Source organism: Buceros rhinoceros, unplaced genomic scaffold (assembly GCF_000710305.1).
Source record: "Buceros rhinoceros silvestris isolate BGI_N320 unplaced genomic scaffold, ASM71030v1 scaffold15813, whole genome shotgun sequence".
Lineage (NCBI taxonomy): Eukaryota > Metazoa > Chordata > Aves > Bucerotiformes > Bucerotidae > Buceros > Buceros rhinoceros.
The window spans coordinates 11,651-25,567 of NW_010404348.1; the positions used below are offsets into that span (position 1 = coordinate 11,651).

At 39.6% G+C, this 13,917-nt stretch overlaps 1 protein-coding gene across 1 annotated transcript in view; it reads left to right on the forward strand.

The window, feature by feature from the left end:
• SNX6 (sorting nexin 6) overlaps positions 1-13,917 on the forward strand; it is a 22,192-nt gene that overhangs the window by 7,201 nt on the left and 1,074 nt on the right. Inside the window, exons 7-12 of the mRNA XM_010133373.1 lie at positions 1,057-1,162; positions 3,255-3,330; positions 4,607-4,646; positions 7,550-7,636; positions 8,264-8,423; positions 9,427-9,512. Coding sequence (XP_010131675.1) covers positions 1,057-1,162; positions 3,255-3,330; positions 4,607-4,646; positions 7,550-7,636; positions 8,264-8,423; positions 9,427-9,512 — 555 coding nt within the window. The remainder of the gene's footprint in view (positions 1-1,056; positions 1,163-3,254; positions 3,331-4,606; positions 4,647-7,549; positions 7,637-8,263; positions 8,424-9,426; positions 9,513-13,917) is intronic.

Sequence of the window (13,917 nt, forward strand, 5' to 3'; positions counted from 1 at the left end):
TTTCCCTGGTTTCTGAAGTTAAGCATTTTTTTAATCTGTAGATAGTTGCTAATCTATTTTTTGTTCTGGCCTGTCATTTTTGTGTAGTGGGAAGGTGCTCTAGCTTTGGCAACTGCTGCAGCTCGGAAGTTACTAACGCAGTGAATTTTACCAGCCTTTTAACATCCTTCTATTGTTTGAAAGCCAAGAGCTGCCATAGAGGTGATACTATTTTTCCCAGTAGATGCAAGAATGTAACTGAGACAAAAAAAAATAATTTAAATGAAAATTTAATTGCATTTTCACTTTTTCAAAAGCTGAAAGATTAGTTTTATAGCAAGCATAAATTCTGCAGAAGATGATTTTGATTTCCATTCTTTCTAGTAGTAACTTTCCATTTGCAAGCAAGCTAGAGGAGCTGAAATTCCTGGCTGTAAAATCTTGAATTTCAATACTGCTGGAAAGCGGATATAGCCATGGATTAATTATGACTTCGAGAAAAATACGAAGTTCAAATAAACAGCAGTTTTCATAAGCACATTGTTCGAAGCCCATGTTGTAGGCTATGCCATGGTCTTGAGCAGCTGTGCTGTTTTAGAGGGTTTTAAAAAATAAATATACACCAAATATCTCAAATTGTAATACAGAAAATATTAAAATTTACCTACATTTCCCAACTTGAAAGAAATCTGTCATCAAGATCAGCATTCCTGAGCTAGGAGCTCGTATCATCTCTGCTGTGTCCACAGCACCTGTACAACTGGGTGTCCTTCTTCCCCCCTCCCCTTTTTCTAGGTAAATGTCCTTTTATTAAGTACTTCTATTCTGTTTTCTGTCACCAAAGTGGTAGTTAGTAGTGAAATGATTTTCCTTTACCTTAGGTTTAGTTATCTATATCTTTAAAATACTTTTATAAATTCTTAATTCTTGATCGATTCTTAAAACTTCAGGTTATGATAAAATAATTGAAGGAAGAAATCAGTTTATGTAAATGGTGTTGTAGACAATAAAAATAGATTGAATTTCTATACAGAATGAAAAAAATCCTACTTTTTAAATTGCTTTTGTTTTTTGTAGGATGTGGATGACTTCTTTGAACATGAAAGAACATTCCTTGTAGAATATCACAACCGAGTCAAAGATGCCTCTGTCAAATCTGATAAAATGACCAGATCACATAAAAGTGAGTTCTTTTTCCAGGGTGAGAATGCTAGTAGTTAAAGTGTGCAGAAGTGGTTCATGAGGAGCAGTTGGTTTTAGTTTTGTTTTTGGATGCGAAAAGTGAATGAATTCCTCCAAGTGTAGTCTTGGAATGGTCTAAAGAGGTTTAGTCTGACTGTCAAAGTTCAGCCTTTGCTGTAATAGACTGGATGGAGTAAGAACAGCCTGATGTGACACTGAAGGTATCTTGATCCTTCACGCTGTTCCGTTGAAGAGAAACACACTTTATGTAATAATATATATTTTTGGAACCTGATTCTTAGTCTCTGAAGTGTGAAGGTGGGTAATAGAGCAGTATGTGACTTTACTCCTAATGAAGTTGCTCTTGATTGGATGAGCTTGCATTCATCGAGGTGCAGGTTCCTGGCACACTAGGCATTGCATCACCTTGCTGAGCAGCAAACGCCTATTTGGGCTGTTAGTTCTGGGCCGGGAAGGCAGGTTTCCATTTCCCAGACTTTTAGAATGGAGACTGGAAAGTGTGCAGTCAGTAGCCTGGTTTGTAGGACCCCTTTTCTTCGTGAGGTGAGGTTTTCCACGTAGCTATTGATTTCTGTTCCTGAGCTGAGTGCCAGCTAATGGGATTTCTGGCACCTCTAGATACAAGTGCAGGGCATTTATTGGAGGAAATGGAAAATCTTTGGTTTAGGACTACTGTGTTTGCTTTAGGATCACTGTGTTTTGAGAAGCTTGGAAAAAATTAAAATCAAGGGCAATAAAGGTTAAGTTTTTGTGCCTAAATAAATCAAAATCAAACTACTAGGTTCTAGTAGTTTTATATGAATCTTCATTAGCAAGGACTCTAAAGTGGATATTGAATGAGACATTAAACTAAGAATTTACTGAACTCTTCAGATGCTTCTCTTGCCACTGTATGAAGATTGAGTCTTTTGCGGCTGTAGTATCTATGCTAGGAGATGGGCAGAGCCAGTTACTGCTTAATGAAGTACTAAGGGACCCTGTGTCTTCACTTCCCACCTGAAGTGGGTTCTGGTGTTTTGTTTGCTTTCTTAAAATGAAAACTGAACTTCATTCATGGTAGTCTGGTGCCAAACTTTAAGTAGTGAGGGAGCCTTTCATGTTGGTTGTAGAACCAGGAAAATAGTTAGAAATGAGGTTGTAGATGATCTGGTGGGAAAGAATTGATCAAACTCACCACAAAGCTTCACTGATTTTTCAGACTTAGATTACCTTAGATCACCTAGGATGTTTAGTGACAACTTTTTTATCAAAAAAATTTATCAAATTTATGAATTGGGATGAATGGGACGTTTTGAAATTCTGGCTAGAGGAGTAGAGCAGTGACCTGGGAAGGCTGTTTTGGAAATGGGCAGTCTGTAGTTTATGAGTAACTCAGGAGCAGCAGAGAGTTGCAGGACTTGCAAAGATACTGGCTTCCTATTTCCAGTAGAAAATCTATTTTTATGTTAAAGTAGGAGGAATAGAAGGTGAGCTTCATGGCTTCCTGATACCATTGTTCACTGTAACCAACTGAACTGATTCCCTTGGGATGTGTGGAGTAATGAACTGGGTGGAAGATGACCCACTCAGCCTCTTAAAACAAGGTTGTGTTATTTTGAAAAAAATCTTCAAAAAACCCCATATAAATTTCAAAAATAACAAGCAAATATATTTTCTGTTCATTGCTTGTATCTGTTACCATTTTCATCATCCACTGAGTTTATACTAAGAGTTCTTTGAAAAAGCCACCTGTGCAAAAAATTGATTTTTATGGCTACTGTATAGCAATACCACACTAGTTAAATTATGTACCAGAATAAAACCTAATGAAGTTGCACAATAAATTTTCCCAGCAGTTGCTAGTTGTATTAAATACTCCTGGACAAATTAGCATCCTCACAATGTGGTGAGAGCGCTGTGTTTATTATGTGAAGTTCTCCTTCATAATAAGTGATACGATTGAAATTTCATTCGGCTTTTGTGTTAAAGCATGTTGCTTTTAGAAAAACACCTACTCCTGAAGAAAAAGAGCAGCTTCCAAGTTTTTAGAGGAGGAATGAAATAGTAAAACACGTGCTTGTTTGTTTTTCTAGACGTGGCGGATGACTATAATAGAATTGGTTCTTCGTTATATGCGTTAGGAACGCAGGACTCCACGGATATATGCAAGTAAGTCACTGTTAGTAACTTAGGGGGGAATTTGCTAAGTAGAGGTCTTCATGGTGACCTGCTGAGATTGGTAGTTCTCTTGTTATGAGAAAATCAGAATTTATTATAGTTCTATGACTTTTAAGAGATTTTCTTCTCTGGTATTTAATTTCTGTAATAGGCTGCTTTAATATTTTTGGTTTAATATTTAATATTGGTCTGGAAAAAAAAAGCTGTTTTCTGCGGTTTGTAGAAAATTACGCAGAGATAGAAAAGTCTTCATAGAATAAGGAAAAAACCCAAGTCTTTCACCAGTTCTTTTAAGTGTTTTAAGTGCTTTGACATGTGCAGGAAGAAGAGGTCACAGCATGAGTGTACTGATTTTTGGGGGTGTTCCCTGTACCAACATCTCAAAAAATAGTATTGCCATTCTGGCAACTTTATTGCCTTTAGGAAAAGAATCTACAGAGATCTCTAAAACTTTGAATACAGACGAGGGTCTCTATGTACAGATGTCTGTCCTTTAATCTTTTGGTGATTTGCTTGAATAAGAAGTTTGGTGTGTCTGAAAGTAGAACTCGGTTAACTATCTTAAGATGTTGATGCTTGTGGACTTTTACAGTCTTTAGCGTTAGAGTGATGGCAGGTAGCAGGTGAGTATGAGGGTTAACTGCTTTTTGTTAATTTACCTGAGTTACAGTGATGTACTTCCAAAGGTGGTGGTAGCTTGGTATCGATTACTTCAATTATATATTGAGCTTTGCTGTAGTCTGTTAGGGTCTGTCAGGAATCACATCTGTCAAAATAGTATGATTTGACCGTAATTCAGTCTGCTGTTACGCTGAACCCTGTATTGTCTCCTGTGATGAAGACCTGCCTCGCACTTGCTCGGCTTCCCTGAATTCCAAGTAGGGCATGCGTCATGTTTACTGGGTGAAGAAAAGTACATTCAAATCGGAGTGAAGGACGCTTGATAACAGCGCAGGATTGTTACCCAGGGTGGTGGTGTTTGGGGTTCAACGCACAGAAGCATAAAGAATCCCCGAGGAGCTGTGCAATTATTCTGTAGTAAAAACCATCCATCCGTGATGCTTTGTTTGTCCCTTACCTTTTCTTTAAATTGTACAATTCCCAGATGTTTGAAGTACTACAATTTGAAACTATTCTGTTTGTGCATTACAATTCTAAGCAGAGCCTTTACAGTCTTTATTGCCAGACACAAATTATATTTTGAGTTCTAGAAAGTAATTAGACTGTTCAAATTAACGTTGTAATATAAGCTGTTTTCTTTGTGCAGGTTTTTTCTGAAGGTATCAGAGTTATTTGACAAAACAAGGGTATGTACTATGAAACTTTTTTAGATTTATTCTTTTTTTGTACATCCTAGAAGTGGTGAGACATATTGTGACTAGTAAATATTAATATGTGGATGCTTATATATGAAGCATTTAAGCAAAGTGTGGGAATGAACAACTCAAACACAGAAAGGAAGCTCCAGAGGGTGGAAGCAAGGACAGGGGGCCTGGGAGGAATAAAGAGAGACTGGCTGAGCAGCCAGGGGTCAGGTTAGCAAAGCCAAAACCCTGATAGAATTAAATCTGGTTATAGGTGTTAAGGGCAACAAGAAGAGCTTCTGTAGGTATGTTGGTGATAAAAGGAAGACAAGGGAAAACATGGGCCCTCTTCAGAAGGAAATGGGAGACCTCTTTACCTAGGATATGGAGAGGGCTGAGGTACTCAATGACTTTATTGCCTCGGTCTTCATCAGCCGGTGCTCCAGCCACAAGGCAAAGGCTGGAGACTGGGAGAATGAAGAACTGCCCACTGTAGGAGAAGATCAGGTTCAAGACCATCTAAAGAACCTGAAGGTGCATGAGTTGGTGGGACCCGATGAGATGCATTCGCAGGTCCTGAGGGAACTGGCAGATGAAGTGGCTAAACCACTCTCCATCATATTTGAGAATTGTGGCAGTCCAGCAAAGATCCCACTGACTAGAAGAAGGGAAACCTAACCTGAATTTTCAAAAAGGGAAAAAAGGAAGACCTGGGGAACTACAGGTCAGTCACTCACCTCTGTGCCCAGCAAGATCATGGAGCAGATCCTCCTGGAAACTATGCTAGGACTGGGCTGGCCACTAGACAAATGACAGATGCTCTCTGTTAATCCCTCTCCCTTCCCAATGGGGAAGAGAAAGGGAATAAAGAAGAAAGACTTACGGGTTGGAAAAGAAAACTGAAACTGCTGTAATGAAATAATAACAACAAAATAATGATATATATACAAACCCAATATCGACCCCAACCCCTCTCCCCACAGCAATTATGCCACCAGTGATGCTGTGGGCAGGCACTGGGAAGTCCCACGCTGGACTCAGTGGCGGGTGGGAACTGGATTCAGGAATGCACGGATTGGGATCGAAGGCAGGATGGACAGAGTCCTCCTCGACACCAGCCATTGAAGAGGAGAACTTGACCCTCATGATCCCTCAGCTTTATACCAAATATGACATATATGAAATGGATCACCTTGTTGGTCAGTTGAGGGTCACCTGTCCTGTCTGCCTCTCCCCACAGATACGGTCTGAAAGGAGCCAGTTAGCATTAGCTTACCTGCTTTGAAGCTGTGTAATAATCATTGAGGTCTCTGGTAACTCCTGGTGTGTCTTTCACTTAACTTTATGCATCCATGTGGTGGCAGGCAGAATTCTGCACGATATGCCTCTTTCTTCACGGAACCCAATGTGGCACACAGGATTTAGCAATGACCTTCATCTGCACAGGAGCAAGTATAAGCAAGAGCCTTGCTGCATACCAGTCCCTGGTAGTGACTGTAAACATCAAGCGTTATCACTTCCAGAAGCAGACACTGTCTGCAGAAACATGCTGTTAACTTCAGACAGTGCAGTTAGGGAGAAGAGACTGAGCTGAAAAGTACAATCACTGAACAGAATCAGTTCTGTTCTAGTTCAAACCAGGACACACAAATACAGTCTGGGAGGAGAATGGGTTGAGAACAGCCCGGAGGAGAAGGGCTTGGGGACTGGCTGACGAGAAGCTCAACATGAGCTAGAAATGTGCACTCACAGCCCAGAAAGCCAACTGTATCCTGGGCTGCACCAAAAGAAGTGTGGCCAGCAGGTGGAGGGAGGTGATTCTCCCCTTCTACACCACTCTTGAGACCTGGATGTGTTGGAGCAAGTCCAGAGAAGGATAATGAAGATGATGATAGGGCTGAAGCACCTTCTATGAAGACAGTTTCTGAGAGTTGGGGTTGTTCAGCCTGGAGAAGAGAAGGCTCCAGTGACAACTTACAGCAGCCTTCCAGTACCTAAAGGGGACCTACAAGAAAGCCAGAGAGGGACTTTTTACAAGGGCATGTAGTGATAGGACAAGGGGTGATGGCTTTAAACTGAAAGAGGGGAGATTTACATTAGATATTAGGAAGCAATTCTTCCCTGTGAAGGTGGTGAGGCACTGGCACAGGCTGACCAGAGAAGCTGTGGATGCCCCATCCCTGGCAGTGTTCAAGGCCAGGTTGGATTAGGCTTTGAGCAGCCTGGTCTAGTGGAAGGTGTCCGTGCCCATGGCAGGGAGTTGGAACTAGATGATCTTTAAGGTCCATTTCAGCCCAAACCATTCTATAATTCTATGAAAAAGCATAAGATTCGAGTCATCTGTTGTAAAATGACTGATCCTTAGGAATCTTCAGTCTGGGAAACGTTTCTAGCCAGACCTAAGCATAGATCTAAAATGTTACCGTTTAGAATTTTTTTTTAAGTTAAGATTTAAGACATACCTTTGCAGAGTCTGTTTCTAAATTCACAGAATTGTCTGTTTCAAATACAAGCAAATAAGTTTATTGGTCTTTTGGACCTTTTAATACATAGTTACACAATTAGCTTGCAAAAGTGCCTTAAAAACTTGTTTTCCTTTGATCTCAAAAACACCACAAAACTTCTTGTGCAACTCTTCATACTAGATAAGTTTTTGTTTCTCTGCTGTTTTTCTAGTATACGACATTGGGAAGAAGGCACTGTTTAAAATAAAGCTATTGGCAATCACTGCTCGTGCAGCAGGTTACTGCTTACATTTTAATGCAAAGTCCTGGTGCTGCTGCTAACGATGCATCTTTAAACATGTCATGTACTGTCGTGTATTTTAGGCTGTATTGACATCATACGAGTGAATACCCAAAGTCCGGATGTTTTTAAATTGATGCTTTTACTTACTGTTTTTCCAGAAAATAGAGGCCCGGGTGTCTGCTGATGAAGATCTTAAACTTTCTGATCTTCTGAAATATTACCTAAGGGAATCTCAAGCTGCTAAGGTGAATTTATGGGGGTTTTGTCAGTGAAATAGTGTTTCTTAAGAATATTTAAAAAAACAAGAAAGGGATAAGGGGTCATCTTAAGAAACACGCAGTAGACAGGTTAAAATGCTGCCACCTCTAGCCTGCGACTGTGAAACCTGCATCTCTGTAACATGACAGAACGAGGAAGCGTTCGACAGAAATGCTGTGGGTAGATGATAACAGCAGTTACTGTTGCACAAAAAAATGTGACTGCTCTTTCTTGGGCCCTGTGTGTATTTCAAATATATAATTAAATATAGTTTGGTTCTAATCTAAGAGGCTGTGAAATTTCCCGTGATTGCCCCTTCTTAGGCTTTCTGGAGTGTCATCTAAGCTGTCATTGCTGGTCTCTGTCAGACAAGATGCAGACCAAACAGTGTTAAACTGCCTGTCTGATCCAGTGTGGACATTCCTGTGACTTGCAGGATGAAGTAAAGTGAAAGCAAATTAGTTAGTTAGAACTGAAATACAATAAGAAAGACTAATCTGTTGTGTGGTTTTTTTTTTTTCCTTTTGTTTTTTTTTTTTTTAAAGCTTGGCGTATAGTAAATCTTTTGGTAGATTCTTGTAAACCCTATATATCTTTTATACTTTTTTTTGTAGGATCTCCTGTATAGAAGATCTAGGTCACTAGTGGATTATGAAAATGCTAATAAGGCATTGGATAAAGCAAGAGCAAAAAATAAAGATGTGCTCCAAGCTGAAACTACTCAGCAAATATGTTGTCAGAAATTTGAGAAAATTTCTGAATCGGCAAAACAAGGTATTTGGGTGGTCTTTGATCCTGTCTTTGGGTGGTCTTTGATCCTGTGTTACGACTTGAAAATTAAGATTTTAGGGTGTTATTAATGAGGATAGATTTTTGTTCCATTTCCTAAGCAGAACTATTATCTTCTAATCAGTGTTTATTTATTTTTGGTAGATATTTTCCTTTGGCTCCTCACGGCTCCATTAGGCAGAGCGAAGTCTAGGTGCAAATTATTTGTTTTGTACACACAGAACAGGATACAAAATGATGACTGCTGGCAGTAAAAGCAAGCCTGATCTTTTGAAGTGTTGTTGAAATTCCCCTTTTGGATTCATGCATTCTTCCGTGCAGGCAGCAGTCTGTTGCAGAGATGATACTACATTAGACAAGGGAGAGGTCTTGAAGTGAGTTTTCACTGAAGACACAGAGGTGCAGGAGCTCTAGAGAAAAGGAACCTTATCTACATGTTGTCTTTTTCCTGGAAACTTACTCTCTTTTTTTTAGACTAGGATCGTTCTGAGTTAGTAGTCACCTGACTCATTGTTTGGGGCACATTTGTTCAAGGTTTGAACAGCACGCTCTTCTGTTTTTGTCATTTATGAGTTGTTTGGCCCTGTAAATCTGGCTAATGATTTCTGTCAATGAGATAGTGGAGAATGAGTGCTCCTACTAGCCACAAAGGTGTATGCATCAAGCGTACTTGCTTCCTTCTTCCGCATACTGGCCTGGAGAGAACAGCGCACATGGAATAAGAGAATTAAGTGTTTAAAAGAGTCCACTTTGCAGTCTTTTCTGAAAAGAGCTTTGCGTCCACAAAAGGTTTGCTGGAGATGAGGAGCTGCAGTGGTTTGCTTTCTTCCAACAGTGTAGCAGTATCTTTGAGCCTGGAATGTGCTGAGATTAAACTTGAGGTTTTTTTTCCTGTTGCCTTCTCTCACCCTTTCTCTCCAATCTGAAGGAAAGTCTGTTAATAGTTGAGAGCACTGGCAATAATACTGTTAATTTCTGTTTTCTATAGAACTGATAGACTTTAAAACAAGAAGAGTTGCAGCATTCAGAAAAAATCTGGTGGAACTAGCAGAACTGGAATTAAAGCATGCTAAGGTAATGGCGAGCTTTTTTGGCCTGTATTTCAACCAATTTTAAATACTATATGCTTGAGTAACCAAAGTGGCTACATTTGCTGTGTGATACTCACTTCATGCTCAGGAAAGGTGAATTCGAAGGTGAGCATCATACAGAAAAGTGAACTTTCTTGAGTAATAGAGGGGGAGGAAAAAAAAGGTGAAATATCTCTGAAGGACTGGTGTGCTTTAATGCCTTTAGAAAACTCGTTTCCCTGAAGACAATTTCGGCCTCAGGTTCTGTGTTTCTGTAGCTGTTTGATATTTTATAGCTGCTGAGTTGGAATACTGCCTATTTATAAAACCTCATCTTGCCATTTTACTGTGAGATAGGAAGTGGTTTCTCCTGTTACCCAGATGTTGGGGGCTTGGTGTATATAAGTTATGATAAGTGTGAGATCACACAGGCCTGTCTGAAGTCAGATCAGTGTCACTCTGCCTATGCTTTTTGAACCTTTTTGCCTTTTAAATTGCTACCAAAAGAGGAATGTTGCAGATAGCCTTGTCCAGTAAAATTTTTTTTTTGCAGAAAAAAGACTTTAGGAGGCCTGTACTGTCCTTAAATTTCACAATGTATTCAGTTCTTTTAATCCCTGTGAAATTAATGGTTTTGGGTTAAATCAGGTTAGCTGCTCTTATTTCATACACAGGTACAACAGTCTCTTACTTCAACAGTCCTGTAGCAGGGGGTAGCTTTCTTCTAAAAGTCAGCTCTTCAGCACTTCTCATTCTCATCACAAATCAGAAAGTGCGTTGACTATCCTGCTTTGAATAACTTGGAATGTATCTATTGGAAGGACTAGTTAAGAGGTGTAGAGTGTCGCTGAGTTAACTCCTTGCTGCTTTAACGCTCCCTTCAGTAGTGTTGACACGGTCATCCTCATCTGCCAAACCCATTGTTTGTAAAACTAATGCACTGTAAAATGGGTTGGTTTGGGGACTTGGGGACTTTTTAAAATCTTTGTAGGTGTAAGTTCAGCTTGAAGGGATGTTTAGCTGGTAAAGCAATCAGTAAGGTGTGGAATACTCGACTCCTTTTTCAGCTGAACAGTGCTTACTTTAATGTGCTGTATCAGAAACTCAGCTGTAGTCTTGAAACTTCTCATAATACTTGGCACTGTTCAGGCTTCCTACTTCTCTGAGTGTAACAGTTTTCTGTATTCAGCCCTGAGTCTCCTGGAAATTCCCGTGTTTGGTCATGGGCTTTACTGGAATTAAATAGTCCTAAAAATCACACATGCAACAGCTTTTATTAATTCTCCGTATCATGCTTTAATAAGGGAATGGATCCACAGCGCTTCTGTCCTGCCTCACTCATTGACTCTTCATCATCTCTTGTAACTGACCCTTGCTGAAATCCCTTCATGCCTTGGAGTGGAATGCTTAAGAAAATGTCTGTCTTGTAAAGCATCACTTGTTTTCATTCTCTGTGCAAGTCAAAATCTTGTAGTAACATTTCCTTGAATTTCAACAGCCAATAATTGCAGATGGCAGGGGAAAACGCTTAATTTCTGTAGCTTTCCACTTAATTGTTAGGTGCTTCCTTGGTGTCCTCAGTTAATCTGAAAGAGCGTGAATTTTTTAGCGTCATCAGAGCTTGTGTTTAAGATGTAGTTTTTCAGACAGTCTGTCTCAGTCTGTGACTTACCTTGTCTTGGTAAATTTACTAACAAGGATGCGATAGAGGTTTTGAACTGTAGTCTTGTTTTTGAAGGTGAACTTTTTTCTAACCCTTTTCACTGCACTTTGAGATTCACTAGACAGTTTTGAATATTTAAAGCTTTACAATATAAGAGGTCATTTTGACTAAGTGTGACAGTTCTTGCAATTGTGAGTTGTTGAACAAAAGGATATTTTGTTCCTGGCTAGGTTTGTAAGTTCTGTTTTTTCTAGCCCGTGTTTCATATTTATTCAAAACAAGCTACTACGGCTGGATCAGTTTGGTTGCTGTGCTTTTATTTCTACAGACTCTGAGTTGGATTATTACAGAATTTACAAGCACAATGAATCATTTTTTCAGTTTTATATAATGGGAAATGTTCTTATTAATGCTATAAGCAGTGTATTTGAGGATAGTCTGATGGATGGGGTTTTATTAGTCTGTACAGAGTATTGAAGGATGAAATGGTTTGGTGGGGACTTTCTGAGGTAGTTCTGTAAAACGAGGACAGAAGATACAAAAAGACTTGGGGTTTCTTTGAGGTATCGTCGTGCCTTGATGTGTGAAGAGCGACATTAGGAGAATATGAAGGTTTCTCCTTGTCCTGGAGAGGATATTTTTATACTTCTTGCAATGCAAATAGTAAGTGCCCCTTCTCTGCTCAGTTATGTTTGTACTATTTCCTTATAAAGCACTTGTTTTAATCTACTAATATCCTCTTACCCTTTGCCGGTTGCAGTGCAAGACTCTTGAAAAAGCTAAAAATCAGACTGTGTGTTGAAATTGCTTTAAGTTGATGCAAGTGCTGATCACTGCCAGGATGGATGACGGTGCATGACTCTGATCCTTTTCCTTATGATGGCACTATTTTGTGTGCAGCTGCGTAGTAAGATGGAGCTAAAATTTGCTCTGGGTTTTTCTAAACTGTACTTTGAGTCTTGTTTTCACAGCATCCCTGGTGTCAAAACACAATGTTTTGGCTGGGAGGGGCTGGGAATAAGAGAGAGCTGCTCTCTCATCATCAGCATGTACCCTGGATTTCCTCAAAATAGCTGCCAGTCTGCAGCTTCAGCTTCTGCTTGGACTCCGACCTGTGCTAAATAGACTGATGTTTCTTTTTCTATGGTTCTGACTGCCCATCCCTCTAGGTAGTGTTTAGCTTCTGTTTTGCTAGTTCTGTGATTCTCCATGACTTACATGTAGCTGTAGCTAATGTAAGACCTGATTGTTTGGACCTTCAGTGCGAAAGCTGCATTTCAAACCTATTCGGTATTTTAAACAGTTGAGATGCTCCTGTGTTGGACTTTGTGTTCAAGAAGGGCAGTTTGATAGCTTTATTCATATATATTGAATAATTATGATCATATACTTAAAGCATTTATAGCCTTGGCTCTACTTCTACAGTCTTAAGACGTATGAATTGTAACTGGATAGCCACTTCCCTCAAAAAATGAAAAAAACCTAAACATCTCTTCCCAAAATACTAATATACACACTCTTGCCTCTGTGGGTTTTGTGGAAAAAGAATTTGTTGCATTACTAGCAACAGATGTCTGGAACTGACAGAGAAAGGAAATAAGCAGGACCCAGTGCTAAGGGATTTGCTTAAATGCTTTGTCAGTAAATGCTTTCTTTCCTGAAAAGGATGTTTCTGTCACCACAGTTCTGCCAGTAACTGTAGTGTCTAGAGCTCAGGAGTCTGAGGTAGGAAGAAACGCTTTCCTGAATCTGAATTTAAAGGACTTCCTTGATACAAGTCAAGTGTGTCAGATGTTGCAGCCAGAAAGACTAATGGCACACAGCCTCTATTGTCCTTGATTCATTATGATTTAAATAAGGTTGTTCTTGTGACCTTTGTGAATTTGATCTAATGAAAACAAATGATTTGCCTGTTTGGAAAATTTCAGTTGACTGGCTGGCTGGTTCTGGAAATGACTGATGTGTAAAGGGCATCTGGGTACCCTCTTTTCTTTGGAGTGCTACACAGTGGCCTGTGAATTGCAAATTTACTTCATGCTGCTGATGGGCTGTGAAGAGATGGCCAAAAGATGACTGCCACACTTTTGTTATAGGTAACAGTGGGGCAGTCCACAATTACACTTGAGACTGAAGCACTGGGTTTGACTGGAGACTTCAAACTGAAGTATTCCTTTTCATTCCTCACTTCATTACAGCATATACTCAGCTGTTCAGTAACAGAACCTCAGATTTATGAATCTTGTATACTGCAAAGATGGGCCACCAAGTCCCCATGTGGCTCATGTATGTGGAACTTGTTCATATGACAGAATGACAAGCCTTTTAAATAGCTTGTGACTGTCCCCTACCAGTATAGGCATAAAAGGAGAGAAGGCTGTTGAAGCTGTAATTGCAGTCATTGTCTTCTGGAGAAGACTGAAAAGGATTCAGTAGACACAACTGGGAATCTTGTCCTCTGAAGCCTTTAATTTAGTTAATTGCTTAAGCTGGATTCTATGAACCTTAATGGGGCATAGAAATAAGATTTCATACCTCTTTGGGCTGAGGGAGGAGTATCCTGCCTGTCATCTAACACAGATCCCTTGGAAAGCTTTCAACTGAAAAAGTAAGAATTATATTCCTCAGTGCTTGTGTGGACTGTTTATCAAGGACATGAAATCACAGCCACTGATACTGTGTAATTACATGCTTTGGTTTGTTTGCAGTTTTCTTTATAGGTTTCTTTTTGGATCCAAATATCTTTCAG